General features: G+C 26.9%; 1 protein-coding gene across 1 annotated transcript in view; it reads right to left on the bottom strand.

Annotated features, from left to right (window-relative positions):
• The window catches only part of dati (zinc finger protein datilografo), a 95,954-nt gene that overhangs the window by 48,327 nt on the left and 28,047 nt on the right, over window positions 1-19,580 (bottom strand). The window contains exon 4 of the mRNA XM_088190409.1: window positions 856-1,090. Within this exon, the coding sequence (XP_088046535.1) occupies window positions 856-1,090 (235 nt within the window). The remainder of the gene's footprint in view (window positions 1-855; window positions 1,091-19,580) is intronic.

Genomic DNA, 19,580 nt, shown 5'->3' with positions numbered 1-19,580 from the left:
GTTAACTTGCTTTAAAAATATAATTTGGAAAAAAAACTTAATCAGCAAATGACACACCGGTGTGTCGATGGCGTTTAAGTGATTAAACAAAAAACTACATAACTTTATGATTTAAATAAACGAAAGACTAATTTTGCGTAAATATTCACAAAGCTTTTTAAAACTCTGGTTGTTCTAAGAATGTATTACGTAAAATCTGTATTTTTGAAATTGACCAGAATTGATGTCCAGAATTTCGAAATTCTTATGATTAATTTAAGCCAATATTAAATCTGTCAAAAGTTCTGATTGAGCTATGAATGTATTAACTTTTTTCTATTAATGCCGACGAAACATAAATTTATACGTATTACATTAGTGTTGTATATATATATATTATTTAAGTTAAGATAACGCATTTATATTTTTTAAATATGATTTTCTTCTAGCCTTTAATTTATTGATTGCGAATATTTTACTGTAACATGTGTTAGCCCAATGCGTCACAATGCAAACACAATAAAAAATTACAATTAAGTAGTGAGACAGCAGATTGAAATAAATGTTAATAAATTAGTTACACCTATTTCTTAGTTAGGTACCTAATGTTATATAGACTAAAATCAGTCTGTAAATATTTAATATGTATGTATTTTATTATTACAAAAATATTAGTACAACTTACTTGTTTTTTAATTAATTTATAATTTTATAAATTTATTAAAAAACACTAAGATTCATATCCATGACTTTCAGGTATTTATCGTTGACTTAATATTAGATTAATAAAATTCATTAGATCCGATTATTTTGAATGAAATATTTTGGCACTTAGATCCTCATTCAACGCATAATTTCATATAAAGTGGTACTGACCTGTATGCAGTCTCGTGTGTTGCTGAACGTGGCTGAGCTGCTTAAACCGCCGATCGCAATAGGAACATTTGTAAGGTTTCTCTCCAGTGTGCACCCTGATGTGCTGCACCAGCTGGTGGTTGGAACTGAAGGACTTTAGGCACTGTTGACACTGATGAGGCTTGACTTCACCCCCAGCCAACCCCCTCTGGAGCTCCCGCGCGTGCATCTGCATCGCGTTCTTGTGCATAAAAATCTGCAAGCGAAAAAATCAGCAAAATTAAAAATAAAATAAAAACACAAGGCTTTGGATAGGGGTGGTTATGTGGGAGGAGGTGTTTTATTGAAAAAGTTGCTTTAATTGGAAACCGATTGCATTCGGGTGGAAGTTTTCGGGGCGAATCGAATTATTTGGAAAATTTCTTTCGTGACATCTGGCACTTACATTGGGTAGGCGCAAAAGTGAAAACTCGCGAAAACCGAAACGAAAAAGAAAATTATTGGCTTTCCTCCTTTCCCCACATCCCCCCGCACCTCGCTCCGGTCCCGCGATGCTTTTTAGAGTCTCGACACGATCAACTTTTTTGCTTTCAATTTCTTCAGGAGGCGTGTGTTTTTCTTTTGGCCGCTTGTGACCCAGTTAACAGTTAACTCTAGCAGCGTTTTCGAAACTTTGCGTTTTCGACAAAAATAAATACACATCCATCGGCCACTATTTATAAAACCCTAAACTCGCCCGGGGATTTCTACTTTTGGTTCTAAAGTTGGCGATCTTTTGATAGATTGTGGTATTATTAGATTGACAAGTATGTACATCAATAAGCAACTTAATATAAATAAAAAAAATATCACAATTGCAAACTCATTGTATTCATATTTATTATTATATATTTTAAACTTAATATATTTAACTTGATGTTACGTAGATATAGATTATGTGTATTATTAATTATATTTTAAATTGAGCAATATCATAGTTTTAGAACCATATAATATGATTAGTGCATTTATATATATCTAACACGCCTCTGCGTCGTGCCTCAAATATTATATAAAAAACTAATTTCCCAAAGAAAAACAAACTTATCTTTAATAACCATGTCACACGCGACACTATTTTCAGTATATTCGACACTTTTGTATACGTCACTTTTAATTAGCGGTAAACGCGTAAGCGTTAGCGTTAAAAGGGTTGAAATTTTCCGATATCTTCGGCCCTTTTTCGGAAGCATGCGTGACCCAATTGGTATATTTCATTATGTCTTCTCTTAGAGAAAGAGAGAGAGAGACAAAACAGTGAGTTATTTTCCAACCCCCCATAGCTCCTACACAAAACGGGTGCGTATTATAAACAAAGAAAAACCAAACAAGTATAGTATAATATAATACGAGAAAAAAACGAATCGCGTGACCGAAGGCATTAAAAAAATGGAAAATAACCTCAAAGTTTAGATTGCCAACTATGGGGGTTTATCTCTCGCGAACAGCGGGTAGTGTGGCGTAGACCCACGAGTGACTTGATGGGGTAAAATATGACCGAAGGTAATTTATTTAAAATATATACAAAAAAAAAATTAAATAGAAAAAAAAATATTTACACAAATCACAATTCTTAAAACCACTTTTTACTTTATGATACATATTAAAATAGACTTAATTTTTATGTTTGATTGAGGCTACTTTTAAACGCGCCAAATTTACTATTTTTTTATTAAATTTTTGTTGCATTAAAATAAATACAAAAATCCTTAACATAGTATATTTTTTTATATATATTTACAATTTATTTTGAAAATTAAAAATGATGGTAAATAAAAATTTACGATCGAAATTAAACATATATAGGCTACTTTTGAGTGCGCCATATATTCAAGTTTAATTGAGATAAAAGGATAATTTAATTAAACCATTTATTTTAATCATTCAAATTATTGGACTACTTTTAAACGTGCCATCATTAACTGTATACTTTTATTAAACAAATTATTATTAATTTCAGTAAAATTTTGAAGCAATGTATATTTATATTATATTTTACATTATGGTATTTTTCTAAAATATTTATTTATTTGTAATTTCCACTAATAATTTTAACACAAAGTATCCCAAATATTTAATAAAATAAATATGTTAATCAATGAGTAAATATAATTTAATTTATTATTTATATAGTCAATAAATCAGGCAGTTTGATAAAAAATAATAAGATAGCAATAACAATTTTTTTGTATTATTTATACAAGTCGTAAAAATTACTGGGCTACTCTTAAACATATAGATTTAATGATCTATGTACATTTAATGATCATAATAAAGCAAAGAATATTTGTATGAACTTAAAATTACTAATTTCATGATGACTAAATTATAAATTATTTTTTGGAAAAATATTTATTGCTCTGTGATTTTAACACTAAGTCTTCTTAATATAGATTGAAATAAATATGTTAATCAGTGGTAATTTTTAGTTAAATTATATTTAACCTAATTAGGATAGAAATAATTTAACTAAAAATTTATAGGACAACTTGTATAGTCAGTAAATTAGTTATTTTGAAGAAAAGTAAAAATAAATACGATAATGTATATTATTAAAACTAGCTGTTTAAATTACTGGGCTACTTTTAAATGTGTCACACATTATATGTTACAAACTATATAAATTCATTGCTATTTTTTATTATTTTAGTGTGTTAAAAAATAAAATAAACACAAAAGTCACTAAATTAAATATTTAAGTTAACTTTAAAATGTTTTACTCATTGTGTTTAATTTTAGCGTATTTTAAAAAAATTAAATATTGTATAATTACCCAATTATTAATAATCTGTGATTTTTGATAATAATTTAAAAATAAAATATCCTAAATACCGATAAAAATAAATATCAAATTAGGTATACGGCATTTTCAAAAAGTTCTATATCATAAAATATTATTTAAATTCTAACGATAAAGATAAGATATATTAAAATATTATTTATTTTAAATATGTCATTTTCTTCAACGATCTTATTTTAAATAAAGGTTGGGTTTTTTTTTTAATATTTTTAGTGAAATAATGTTTTGCTATGCTATTTATAATTAACTATAAACTGCTTTTATTATTATTATTATTATTTTAAATTAGTGGCTTTTAGATTGTAAATATGTTTTTTTTAATTTTAATTGAAAAAAACTATTTTTTTTATAAATTAAAAATTTCGTTGTTATCATACTTAAATAATCATCTGACAAAATTGGTGATTAGTTTTTTTACACAAAAAATAATGTCAAAAAAATGTATAAGCACTTTTATAGTAATAATAATAATGTTATGTAATTATTTTACTAATAACTTTAGAATAAATTTTATTAAGTATTAGATTAGCTACTATAAAATTATACAGTAATTTAAATTGTAAGTTTTTTTATAATAAAAATATAAACTTTGTATATTAAAGCGGCGCATTTAAAAGTAACTTGCTCATTTAAATGATTTAAAGATACGTTAAGAATTATCTCATTAGAATTTCAAATTGTTTTTAAAAGTTTAAAGCACATTTTTCTTTTAAATTTCAAGCTATGACGAAGGGTCGCGAAGGGTTTACCCGTTTTTACGTACAATAATTTATCATTCCAAAACGGTGTGCTGTGTGCCTTAATTTTTATGGCTTATAATCGATGTTGTGCGCCAAAGGGTTATTCGAATTAAAAATAAACTTTCCATACAAATGTGATACTTGTTGTTTTCTTTATAAATTTAAATACACATTGTCACGCCAACAGACATTAATTTTCCTTCCTAGTCACATAAAAAACCTAATATCTTTTTTTAAATATAACATTGATCAATGATTTATTTAACCCTAACTGCCGCAGAATAATCGCTCAATAAAAATTTATATACATTTTTTTTATTTGCAAAAAAATTAATGTTTACACGCAAAGGGTTCGACCTTTTATGTGTTTTGAAAGCAGAGAAAAAAATCAAATTATGTTAAACGCATTTGCCACAACAGTTGTACGGATCAGAGGCGTTGAAGTTCATAACCCTGGGGGTGAAATTGCAGGAAGTCGATTATAAAACAAAAAAAAGTGTTTAAAAAAAATATTAAGCTATCAAAACGGTAGTAATAAAACGATAGGGGTAAATCGTGTAAACTCTTATTACGTCGTAAAAAAAATGGAGAAAAAATTCAGCGAGGGGTGACTTTTTTTTCAACGCGTGGCCGCGCACGGGTTAATTGCGCTGATGTCAAATTACGTGCCTTTTATACGTGAATAAGTAAATACTGTCAAAAACTGTTTGTTTTATTTGATAAAATAGTATTTAATTAAAATATTGAAAAAATATATATGTATATAATAATTGCTTTTGATTAAAAATATAATATATGTAAGACATGTGCAATTTTTAGTGAATATTTATAAATATTATTACAAACATTTATTAAATAGTTATATATAGAATATATTACATATATAAGTTTCATTTTAAATACATTTTTATTTATATATTAAATTGTGAAATTATGAGCTTTTCATTAAAATATATGAAATATTATATTTGAGTGGACCAAGAGCGAAAAAAAGCGTCTAACCTAGCGAAAAATTAATAAATCCCTTATGAATATGTATGAGAAAAGGGTTTCATATAATCTTTTAAATTAGACGTTTCACTGAAGTGCGAGAAAAATTAATTTAAATTTTAAATAATTCTTTTCGGCTGTGTAAAAATAAATATTTACATAAATAATGTATTCACGTGCATGCGTAAGGTTAATAAAAACTACACACGCTTCTAGTAATTAATGTTTTAATTAACACCGATAATTTAAACTATATTTTACATAAACATCGCTGCAGATAAAAAGGGCTGACAAAATTGTTTACATTGGACATGTAAATTTAACAACAGGTGTTATTAATCAACGTGAGCCTTTACCTCTTTTTTTACTTTCATTAGGGACGATTTATGTCCTCTGCTTTAGAATAATAATGTGAATGGGTATTTTTAAGGTTTCGCGATTTTTAACACTCAAACGGGAATTAACCTTTAGGTGTAAAGTCAGCGAAAATGTCAGAATGGATCGCAAAAGGTTAAATTATGTAATTTACGAAAAAATAAAATTATGGTTTGCTATACCAGAGTTTATGAATTATATTTAGAAAAATAACTGCGTACTAACTGACGTCACGCCAGATTGCAATGTGCGATGCATTCATATGAGCGAATCGTGTCCTGAGTAATATAGTATTTTTTAAGTTCATCGACCCACTTTTTTCTTTATCTCCATTGTTTATTTAATACTATTTTTACGCATTGTTCGCGATAATCTGTTATCTGAGTATCGTAATATCTCACAACTGCTCACTCATATATACAATTTGCTATGAATTTGTGTTACGGTCAAAGACCGAAATCTGAAAAATTTTTAATGTGAAAAATTTCTTAAAAATATGTAACAGACTAAAATGAAGACATTATTCAAAGGTTAAAAACCGTCATTCAAAGGTTAAATAAAATTTGAAAATGTACTACAAATATATATATTTTTAGTATATTTTTTTTAAATTAAATTAAATTATATTTACATAGGTAACTTTTATTTGCAACACCTTAAAACTTATGTACAATAAAATCAAGATTTTTTAATATTTATTTATCCGGTTGTTACTAGTATTCTAATATATTATTTTAATGGTTTTAACTTGATATATTTCTCAAATTAAGTTTAGTAAATATATATATATAACTAAACAATATCTCCATTTTCACAATACATATTAATATGTATACAATATGCGCATTATCACTACATTAACCGCATACTTAATGAACCGTTAAATAATGCAATAAAAATGCATTCTACGTGTTTTATTGTTCGTCAGGCGGAAATAGTTACGAATAAGGAAATGCGATAGTGAAAAAATGGCGAAAAAAATATACAACCATATATTATACTACTTTTTTTATCACCGAACTACAGTGCGTACATTAAGGCGGCAATTTAACCCATCAGTTGCCGACAATCTCATATTGATATTAAATTGTATGGCGTTGCACGGTTGAAAGTGCAATATGCGTTTTGTTTGTTCAATGCATGTCGTATGTATATATTGATAATAAGGACGATGCGAATGAACCGTCAAGGATGGCCATGAACTCGTTTAGGGTTAAAAAACCAAACAAGGATTTTTTCTCGGTACATACATACATAAATAAAGAACAGGCCACCTTCATTCACGAGCGAGTCGAGATAAGGACCTCTTGATGTCATAATGTCAATTAATATTTATGGTGAATATTTATAACTCTCAATGTCTTTCCAGATAAAAAGTGAGATAAAAAAAGCAAACTCGTGGAATACTATTAATACAATCTTATATAAAGATTAATTTAAATTATTTACAATAAAATATAATGATTACAGTTTTTTTAGTATATTCTTTTCTGATATCTAAATTTGCGTGCAATGGTGTATTTTAATATTTTTAATTTAAAGTCTATCCTTGGTTAGTTTTTCTTAATATAATTTTATAAAAATCATACAAAGTTGATAAAAATTGTATTAAGTCATTTCCATCGATTTTTTCAAGGTCATAAAATTATCATAACGTGCTAAAAAATCTGTTAATATGACCTTTGTATTTATTCGCAATATTTTTTACAAACACGTTTTGTGAAGTACTGAGTTTTGGTTTTTATGTAAAAATAACTTATTACCTAAATCGTCATAAAATTCTTTATATTACAATAATACCAAAAATAAAATTTGTTACAGTATCAAAAATTTTTGCAAAGATCGCAAAAGCTAAATTTTAATCTAAAATAATAAAACCAATAATTTATATTAAATAGAAAATCATGTTTTTAGCGAAAAACTATTTTTTTAATGATGTTAAAAAAAATTATATTTAAATCCATTGTATGGTTTTATTGATGTTTTAATCTATATTATCTTTGTGGTAAAAAAATATTATTGTATAACATATAGCTTTTTAAACTAGACGTTAATTTAAAATATTTTGAAAGACAAACTAAAGCCATATTTAATATCATTATGTATCAATCTATATTAAGGACGGATTAGCATAGTCCGTAAAGTCTCAGACTAGTAATTCTGAGGTTGCTGGTTCGAGCCCCGTAAACAGCACGGGAAAAATGCGCTATCATTAAAAATAATAGCCCCGTATAAAGTGACATTTATTGATTATAAATTGTATGGCACATAATAATTCAAAATTAATAAAATAAATGTCATCGATTCCCAGACTTTCAGTCTGGTAGTTAATACTTATTTGTAGGTATTCATTATGTATGATTGATTTACTCTATTGGTACATATTTGCCCATTGTAACGCATTGGGCTTACGCCTGTTAGGTTAGAACGAAATATTTACAAAAAATAAATAAATAAATATTATCTTTATAATAAAAAAAGAATAAAAAATACTAAATATAGCTTTTAAAACTAACCATTAATTTTAAACATATTTATATTAGCTTAAGCATAATTTAAAATTATAAAATCAGTACTTTATAAAATTCAATTTAAATCTGGCTTAAAACTATATTTTTTAAAGATGTTAAAGAGCAAAACATTAATTTAAAACAAGATTTGTGTAAAAATATATTAATTTATAGTAAAAATTAAGAAATTTTATATAATATATAAATTTAATAACTATTTTGATAAAATTAAAATTTATTCATGTATATTTTATCTTTGTGGTGAAATTAAAAAAAATATTTAATAAAATATAACTTGTTACACAAGCCACGAATTTTACAATAGTATATAATTATTATATATTAGTGATTTTTAAATAAATTAATCGATCATAAAGTCAGAATCGACCTATAGCAACGTCATATCGACCACTTTTGGGACCACAAGGCCAATTGAGTTGAAAAATAATTAAAAAATAATTCAAAAATAATAATGTACCGCGTTCTCAATAGTTAAATAAGCTAAAATTTATTATTTAAAATATGATACATTTTTGTTATAAATCAATATAATTTGCATTTAAATGTATTTTTTAATACATTAAATTCAGAAATCACAGTCAATGGAGCGCTTTCGTTTATTATTTATAAGTAAGAAAAAATGGCAGTATTAAAATAACATTCCTATAATTTATTTAAGTCAAGTCACGTGAAACCATATTTAAATTTTAAAAAATATTATTTATATTTAAAATACTATTAATATATTTTAAAAAAATTGTTGCCAAAAACCAAAATTTTAACCCGAAATGTTTATTTAATAGAAATGGCGTATTTTGTTCAGTTTATGAATAAATGTGTTAGTCGAATTTATATTTTTTAGCAAACAGTGTAACGCTTTCATCAATATTTATAAGTAATATAGAAATGAAAGTATTCGGATTACTTTACTATAATTTACATACAATTTTATAAAATTATTTGTTAAAAGTCAGAATATATCTGATTGAATTTATTTATTTATGAAAACGCATTTTTATTAAAAATTATTTATAGAAAGGTATTTATAATTATTAAAAGTGTATAATAAGTCATATATTTTATAATGAGAGCTATACAAAAATTATGAAAGTTATTTTTGCAATAACAGAACACTGTTTTAAAATAATATTTTTAGAAACAATGCACTAATCAGTCAAAAGAAAAGGTGTTTTAAAATAAGCGCTTTTTTATAAAGATGTTCGTAAGTGATGAGTATTGATAAAATATTTAAACATTTAAAATGTGTAATCAATAAAATGCTTTAGCTAAATATTGCCTACTGACCGTGATTTCTGAACAAGGTTTATGTGACACGTGACTGAAAAAAATGTTTTATTTATTTTTAGTATATTTTAAATAATGCTTTATTTATATGGTTATATAAAATTGTAAAGCGAATTTCAATTTTATATATGATAGGTTTCAATGATTCTCCTTGCTTCGCATGTGAGAGTGCAACAAAGTATTATGTGACTATAACACTTAGCAATCTACCATATATAACATGATACAGTGTAAAAGAATTTAGCCAAAGGCGAACTGCCACACACACACACACACACAAATTCATCGAGTAACAGTACAATCAGTGTTTACAATTTTTCCGTAGGTGTTTGAGAATGCCGGAGAGTGGTGTGTATGTGTGTGTGTTAGAGAGAGCATTGGGCGGACAACGTGCCTTGTGTTGTCCTGGGTCGGGACCAGGGTTACTGACTCCTCTCGTACTCGGCCAGGGTTGGCCAAGCGCGTCACGCGTGCCGAGATTGCGATCGATGTCGTAAATCATACGCATCGGACAACTGCGGAGCTGATACACTAAAACTCCATAGACATTTTTCATAAGACGCCTCAGATAAAATGGATGATTAATGGCAGCAAGGAAATGGGAAAACGTCAAGTTCTGCAATGAACACAATGCGTTTTAAACTTTTATACTGTCTGTCTATAATAAATCTAGCTATAAGGTTGAACTAGTGAATCAAGAAAATCGGAAAACTCAAATTAAAGCGTGTGGATTTGAAGGTGGAATTTTTACCTCATCATTTAATTTTTAGGCTTTAGCTAAAATGTGACGGAAAAACAATAAAATATATATCAAAGATACATCTGAATTTTAATCATCGTCTAAACTAAAATATTTTTTTTATAATATTACTATAAATTAAAATAATACATATTAAAGTAACTTACAATTGTGGTATAGCATATGAAAAAATATGCAGAAGTATATATCCAATTTACCACCAGAAGCAAATAAAATATGTCTATTCCAGGTACTGCAAATAGTTTTTGAAATTCACTGAAAGTCACGTATGTGCACACTACACTATTTAACAATATTTTCTCCAAATTATAATTTTGATCTCACTGTGTTTTATAAAATGTAAGTAAACAATAAGTAAACATCAATATCAATTAAATACGAAATATTTTAATAATCGCTCAAAAATGTGATTAATGGGTCTAGATTAATATTATTCTACATTATTATTAAATATATCTGTAAGTTGCTTTTTTTATAATGTACAACAATACAATTTAGCATTAGAATAACATTTATAAATTTAATTTATTCGTATGTGCTCTAAGTGAATTTTTAACATGTATTAAACTGCGCTTACTAAAAATTTAAATTTTGGCATTTTTTTGTCATAAATAATATGAAAATATTTTTATGTAATAAATACTTTATGACTGTAACATTATTTATTAAAAAGTGGATTGCTATATTTGTTTTTATATCAGTCATAATATAGTAAAAGTATTACTTAATAATAATACAGCAAAATATTTTTAAAAAGACAGAGTAGCGTCAGACGCTTTTTTTAGAGAAGAATATATTATTTCTTAATATATTTTTTTCGCCAGATTTTTTAAAACTCCTGACACTTTCGGCCTATCGTACATTGTTTCGAACTCACACTCACACAAACAATAATTGCATTGCACAAACACATACACACACAATCGCGCAAGTTTCATTGCTTTTTATCATTTTATTTATTACATGACTCGTCCGTAATGTTTCCTATCGCGTCATTGAAGACCCGGTCAATTTATGACTATATTTGAGCGATACATTTGTTCCTGCTTCAAATTGGTATCATCGCTCATTTAATCATACAATTTACAATAATAAAAATATATTTTAAATGTAAATTAAATACTTATTTTCGCTAGTGAATTATGATTCACTGAGCATAATGCATTACTCAGAAATGACTGGCAATGGAATACAATACGATTTATTCATTCGTTATAAAGTACATTATTTATTCACTCGTTAATTAATTTAATAATATTTTAAGTGCTGATATGATTTTTATACACACTGTGCGCATGTATGATAACTATTTTTTTTGTATGTATTGTTTATATTTATATTTTAGAATATACTTTTAATAAATCGTTTAAAATTGTGTGCGTGGGTGTCGGTGCACGGTGGTACCGTTTTTAATAAAATAGTTTGCTAACGTTTTGCACACGCAATACGTAAAAAAATGTTAGATCGGATCTTTTATATATAAATTAGGGTTCTAAATACGTTTATTAATTTAATAATAAAATAATATTTAATTATGTGCTTATCGTAAGACAGAGCAAGCTGCAAGAACTTGTTTAGTACTTACTGGTGACAAAACAACGGTCATAAATAAATTTTCTAATTAGGTCCATTCTCTCTCTCCTTCATATTATGAAAGTCGCGAACCGGTCTAAAATATCCTTATTATTTTTATCATATTATGCATACAAAAGTGATTTTTTATCAATATTTTTGTATATAATATATATACAGTGTGAATAGATAGATTATTTATATCAATTTTTTTAAATCAAAATTGCGCGATTCTATTAAGAATTAAGACATAAAATTAATATTGTTTTATAAAAAAAATTTACGTAATAAAATAATTTATATAAATTAAATAAATAATATTTTTTTTTAATAATTTTTTTGAAGTTATTATTTTTTTTATAATAGTCGCCATTTTAAAATAAAAAAAAATTAAGAAATAAAAAATAAAATTAATTTTCTTTCCCAAAAGATTAGAATTCTCATTTCCACTTTTTTTAATAAAATTCAATAAATAAAAACAAATATATGTAGCATATAGTGCATGATTATAATAATACAAGTTATTATATTAAATATATTTGTTTTATTAATGAACAGAGAACTGGATGATCGCAGGTTCTTAACCCTTTGATTGGTATAGCCGTACATGTACGGTGGTTGATCTATCTCTGATTTCAGATAGTTATATGTTTACTTATATAACTGTAGAAATAATATATTCGATACAGTGTTTTTTAATTTGATTAAATTTGAATAACTTTTAAAAAAATGATACCAATAAAAATATATCAATTTTATAAGAAAATATTTGAAGCCTCTGAATTGATATAAAAATAATACATAAAAAAAATATGTAAGATAAATTACCAAAATTTGATAATAGAAAAGTGTTTAAAACATACAAATCAACGTTGAGAAAAAAATATTTTTTCCTAAAATATATTATAAATGTAATATAAAATAATAATAAATAAAATGAGAAATAATTTTGGAAAAATACGTAAAATTAACAGATTTGTTACTTTGGACCACAACGGTGAATCAATCTACTTTGAATGATTATATCCGAATCGTAGTGAAAATAATCATTGCAATTCGATTTCAGTTGAACTAGATAAAGATAAAAAACCTTTTAATATTATTTAAAAAAAAAAAAAATTTTAAACTCACTGACAGACTAAATGAAAACCTACGTATATTTTCGAAATCTGCTTTTTATTTCTATTAATCAAATTTTTAATGTAGTTTTTATATTATAAAATCAAAAATTAGAGTAGTTGAGAAAATCATAAATTATTTTCTGCCATTCAAATACTTACAATCGTATTATAAGCATATTTTGCAAAACATCTGGCACGGATGCACCCTATCTTATTCAGCGGTTGTGAAATATTAAAACATATTTGTACAATTTTTGTATTATAAATAGCGGCTCTATGAGAATTTTTAATTTAGCATATTTTTCGAGAAATTCTCGACAACACTTTGATCCTTGCATAAGCATGAAGTTAGTCGCGAGTATAATAATTCATGTTTAATTAATGGTTTTAGAATTTTTTACTTCAAAATTAAATGTATATTACAAATATTAAAATAATTTATTTTCATATTACAAGCAAATTAATATATATTTATATCTGATTTTATAAAATATGAAACAAGTTAAATTTTAAAAACAAGATTAATTCATTACTAAAAAAAATATAATATATTTTTTAACGAATACGATATTACATAACCGATTATAATCAAAATTTGCTATCTAGAATAATTATTAGATATTTTTGATTAAATTAAATGCAATTAGAAAATCGTACTTTGAAAGGACTATTATTTAAATTTTATTTTTGGACATGTCCTTATTTTATGTAAACCTATTTATAAGTCTGAGAAACTCTGTCTTTTGATTGCATGATTTTATTCATTAGTGTGCTATATTTTTCTTAGAGAAATGTCTGATTGAATATTAAAAAATGAATATAAAAGAGTTTGTGAGTAAAAAAAAATTTTTAACTAATTTTAGTATTTATTATAGAATATTCTGTAACCTTTTTTCAATGCGATATTTTTAACAACTTTACCATTTTTTAAATTTATTTAGTAATTGCAATTTTGAAACAAGATATATTTCTGAATGAATCTACCTAAAACACCTTTAAATAATGAATTAAAATATGCATTTGAATTATTGTATATTTAAAAAAAAATATAAAACAAAATATTTGTGAATAGTACAGAAAACGTATATCGAAATAAAAAATCAGATACTTTTGATCTAGTATTTAAATGTAGAAATTATTTATAAACAAAAACTATTCCATACTGCGAAATTTAAATCCCTATTTTATTATACCTATTTTATAAATTATACAATAAGATTCATTATAACATATGTTATATATTTATTAATAAAAAAAATATTATAGTGATATGAGCTCAATTTAACCATACACATTTAACGAATCGCGTCCTGTTTTGCGTCGAATTGCACCAATTGCAAGTTCGCATTATTTTTATAAATAAATTCAATTATTAGTATATTATTGCTTTTTATTATATTATTATCGTTATATAAAACATCACAATAACCATGATAATAATAGTCGCCCGTTGTATGATCGCTAATCGCGCAACACAGTTTCGTGTGAGCCGAGCTTTCTAAACGGCAATAATCGCGATGGTTGGTTTAGATGAAATATATATATTTTATAGATCCAATCTATAGCCTATCGCCGCACATATAAAATTGCGTTCCGAAGTGGATTTACTTGTGTAATAAATAGTCGAGTGTGCCCTCTCCGCCAATTCCGACTATATATAGTATAACATTTTATTACGGATAGAGCGTGCGAAATAATCCAGCCCTAAAGTCAGGGACGAATTATGATTAAAAAATTAAGTACCGAGCTTTAGTTATATCTATTGAATTGGTTGCCATAATAAATATAAAGAACTATATTTAATTCATATTTTTAACATCGAATGTATTATGAAACATTAATAAAATATTAATACTGTACATACCTATTGCGCAAAAATATGGTTAAACTTCACTACATGACGACAACTTGTGTTGAATATAAGAAAAAAACAATTGAAATAAATAAAAATTGTTTGAAAAATTTCAATACAAAATAAATTAATTGTACCATAGACTAATAATGATTACCGAAAACGTGACACACGTGTTGTGTCATCAGACATGGCGAAAAATAATAAATTAAAAAATCCTTAATAATGATCTTATTATTTAAATAGCATAATATTCATTGATAAATTAATGGAAAAAATAAGCATATATGTCAAAGTAATACTAGCAATTTAAATATAAAATACACAGTTTGAGTTACTGACGAATGCGTTAGCTTAAATGAAATAAAGCGCACAGATTTAACGCATTATCTACATATATATACATCTAGTCAAATATATATTTTCGTATTTTTTAATTTTAAATGTTTAACTAATTAATATCTAAATTTATGTTATAGCTTCAAGAAAATATATAGTATTCTTAATCGATATTATGATTAAAAAGTATTAAAATTAAGACTCATTTTTAATTATTATACATATAAAGCTTGTATTACACATTTTTAAATGCACTTTTAATTAAAGAAATATTTTTAAAAGCAATTTTAGCATAAGCGTTTATAAAATATTCTTATGAGCAACTAGTGTTTTTTAGGGGTTTTAGTATATATTAGGGGTACCCAAAAGAAAGACGTTTTTTATACTGAATAACTTTGACGGTCAGTTGTAATTTATTTAAAATTAAAATAAATAAAAATAGAAAAAAAATAATTCTCTCGGATGAAAAACTGTTGCTCATCTGTCACATCTCCCATTACAACATTATTTAGATGATAAAATTTATAGTGTTAGTGAATTTAAAACATTTTTTTCTGAATATTTTATCTCACGGTCAGATTTTACAAATGTGGGATTAAAATTTTGCCTGATCCGATCTGATGAAAAAATACTTTTTAGTGAAAAAAAGTCTAAGAAAAGTAACCTGGCAGGCGTAAGCCCAATGCGTTACAACGGGCAAATCTTTATCAACTGAGTAAGTCAATCAGACATAAAGACTGAAAGTCTGGTGGTGCTAATTATAAATTATTATGTTTTATTCACTTTATAATCAATAGATCTCACTGCAGCTGGGGCCGTTTTTTTAATAATAGAGCATTTTTATGTATAAAAATTTGAGTGCCGCTGCCGGGGCTCGAACCCGCAACCTCAGAATCACTAGTATGATACATTACGGACTAAGCTATTCCGTCCCTAATATACAAATAGTAAAAAACTTTAATAACATCATAATTTATAATAAAAACGCATTATATTTTTCATGAATAGTAATTTATTTTTATTTTAGTAGTCATTAAAAATATTTTCGTAAATGAAAAATAAAAAAGACCTTTGCTATAGTATTGGAAAATACTTAATAGACCCTAATGGTATAAAGGTTTATGCAAAGAGATTTTTTCTTTCTGATTTCAAATGTAAATTAGCACATTACTCTTTGGTGGTAAAATTGCTTATTATTTCCACTAAAATTGTATGTTTTCGAAACATCATTAAAAAGTTGTTCAATCAAAATTTTCACTTAAAAAACTTTACCATATGTATAGTTCAAACCAGAAAAAGTTTGCAATAAGGAATTGAAGATGCTCGACTTTGTCGAGCGGAGCGCGACTTACTTTATTATTTCATCTCCAATTCATGAGAAGCAAACTACAAATTTCATATATATATCTACATGTGGTTTTTGCTAAGGAGTAATATCAATAATTCGTCAATGCTTGAAAACTTCAGCAGTGAGCTTTAAAGCATCCTAGAGAGTCGCGATCACGTCCCTTATTCTTACCAATCGCGTCTAATACGTCAGCGCTCGAGAACGCTTTTCTACAAATTCTCAATATGATTAAATATGTACTCAAATCTTACTATCAACATCAAACCACTGTTTCTCAAACTTCAACTATCGACTAATATTTAATTATAACGGAACGGAACATAGATGGAAACGATGGGAAATATTGTGTCATACCAGGCAGAAACCGATACTACTCCTGACTCATCTTTTGTGCACTTCCGCGTTATGGAAGGATCAACGTGTACCAGCCTAGTGTGTACCTAAACCGTGTGTACGTTACGTACTGGTGTGTCGGTTTCATCGGTGTGCGCGCTTTTCCCCTTTGAAAGTGTAACACGCAACAGTGCTAATGTTCAAAAACAAAAAGAGAACGAGAGAGAAACGAAAAGAGAATGGTTTATGGACGTAAAGTGAATTGGTAACGGACTGCATTTGAATTTTGCAACGTCGCGTCGTCGCATATTCGCGGATGCACTTTAAATGCATTTTATATATTCTTATGTGTGTTGAAATGCATAGGCTGCTAGCTGCATCTTAAAGCGGAGTCACGACGGTCAAAGACGATGCTATAGTATACCATAGTCTTCTATAATACGGACAAGAGAGAAAAGAGACCGACCGACCAACGGTTAATTGACTCTGCAAAGGATAAAGAATGGCGAAAAGCGTGGATGAAAAAGAGCCTCGATTTTATTTTTATGAAAGTCTTAAATCATTTTAAAGTCACTAATTTAATAAATCACATAATAAAATCATCACATGGTTTATATAATATATATAATTCATGTCTACAAAGATTTTCATAATTAATAAATAAAGCAAGAATCAGTTTTTGACAGATTGTACGAAAAGCATATTTTCAGACACATGTCTTTTAGTAGTTTTTAACTAAAGATTAAGTATTCCAGAACACAGTTTCATATATCAGATTTTTGTGTGGCAGATAGATATGGCAGTCCATACTCGTTGTATATGTTTTTTTTTTATCTTTCTCCACAGCCGTGACCTTTCGCTGCGCTCATGAATCTTGCATGCCGGGATGCGAGTCAAATTTTACTTTTCAAAGTGCAAATTTGAATTGCCACGTTGCCCGAGGTCAGCCGATGCGCCCTTTTTTATTTTCAGAACACACTGAGCGCTTATTTATTTATACGATTTCCACATTGGCCGAGGTCAGTATTCGATTATGCGAGTGCAAAACGCTCGTTTGAGTCACCAAACACACATGCACAGACGCACAGACATATGACCCACCAGCAAGATAAAAAAGTATAACGACCGCTTTATTAAGTTATTTATAATTAGCGTAATTATATAATACAAAGGACAATGATTAAAGTGACACATTTTACCATGGAAATGACATCTGTCGCACTCTTATTGTTTTATTCGGTATTGTTATTTTTGAGAAGTATCGTTTAAGTATACAGTGAAGTTCAAGTGACGTACTTACTGCCTGGGCTGTCGCCTGAGGCTCAGAATACGATTTCCTTTTAAAACTGGTAATTAAGATAAAAAAGCAGTACTCTAACAAAAAATTATTGACCTAATTTAATTTGCTGTTTCTTAAAAAAACTTTCTAAAAAAATATATTTTTTAACTACACGGCCTAATCCTTTAATAATAATATTAATAATTGATTTTTTATACATGTCCGACTCAAAACTGGTTTTAAATATTTTTTTAAATATTTTCCACATCTGATAATTATTTATTTACATGTGATGTGTATTTTTCAGTGTAATTATATTTTCACTAGTGAAGTCAAAATATATTTTCATCGGTACTGATAGGCACTAGTGAAATTAAAGGATACTCTTATAGGTCTATTCAATCAAATTTGACAGTTGCGAAACGTCTATTTGCTGATGAGGTTTTGATTTGCAAAACCTCATCTAATGAAATAGTTTTAGAACTTAGATTATGTCAAGTCTAAAATACAAATAAAGCCAACTCATCTCTTAAAGGAAAATAAGCGGAAAAAAAAGTACAGACATCTCGCATATTGCTCCATGGTTAATCTGCTTTTAAATATTACATTATGTTTTAAAAATATGATATGTTTGTTATGAGAGTATTTGGCAAAGTATATTTATACCGAATTATGGTTATTAGAAGGGCGCAAAAACAATTATCACTTCTCAGAAGTAAAAATTCACGTCAAAGACTATATACAAAATTATTTTATTAGAAATCATTTCAATTCTTTATGGTTTATCGACTTTTTTGTGATTTACCATGGCTTAAAAATAAAATTGATATCCTTACTGATTCCTACCGGGTGATGGTGCGATGGTATATTTTTATTTTAAATATTGGTCAAAGTATATTTAAACCGAATTTTGGTCAATAGGAGGGCGCAAAAACAATTATCACTTCTCAGAAGTCAAAAATTCACGTCAAAAGCAATAAAATCGTGTCGGCGCCGTCGCAGTGGGAACGCTCGGTAACGAGCGTTCCCACTGCGACGGCGACGGCACGATTTTATTGCTTTTGACGTGGATTTTTGACTTCTGAGAAGGGATAATTGTTTTTTGCGCTCTCCTATTGACCAAAATTCAGTTTATATGTTGCTTATTTAATTTTTAATATTATTATAAGAGTCTTAATATGAACGATAGATAACGGAGCGTTCCCATGCGAAAGCGACGACATGATTTTATTGCTTTTGACGTGAATTTTTGACTTCTGAGAAGGGATAATTGTTTTTTGCGCTCTCCTATTGGTCAAATACATTTTAAATATGCTTCATTAAATTCTCAATTATTATAAGTCGTAATATTGTTTTTAAAGTCATAATATAAATGCTAGATAA

The sequence above is a fragment of the Plectrocnemia conspersa genome, unplaced genomic scaffold (assembly GCF_051122295.1).
Source record: "Plectrocnemia conspersa isolate PC_06_02 unplaced genomic scaffold, ASM5112229v1 ptg000008l, whole genome shotgun sequence".
NCBI classification, from domain to species: Eukaryota; Metazoa; Arthropoda; class Insecta; order Trichoptera; family Polycentropodidae; genus Plectrocnemia; species Plectrocnemia conspersa.
The sequence above is the reverse complement of the archived record's forward strand: the minus strand, read 5'-3'. Positions and strand labels throughout refer to the sequence as shown.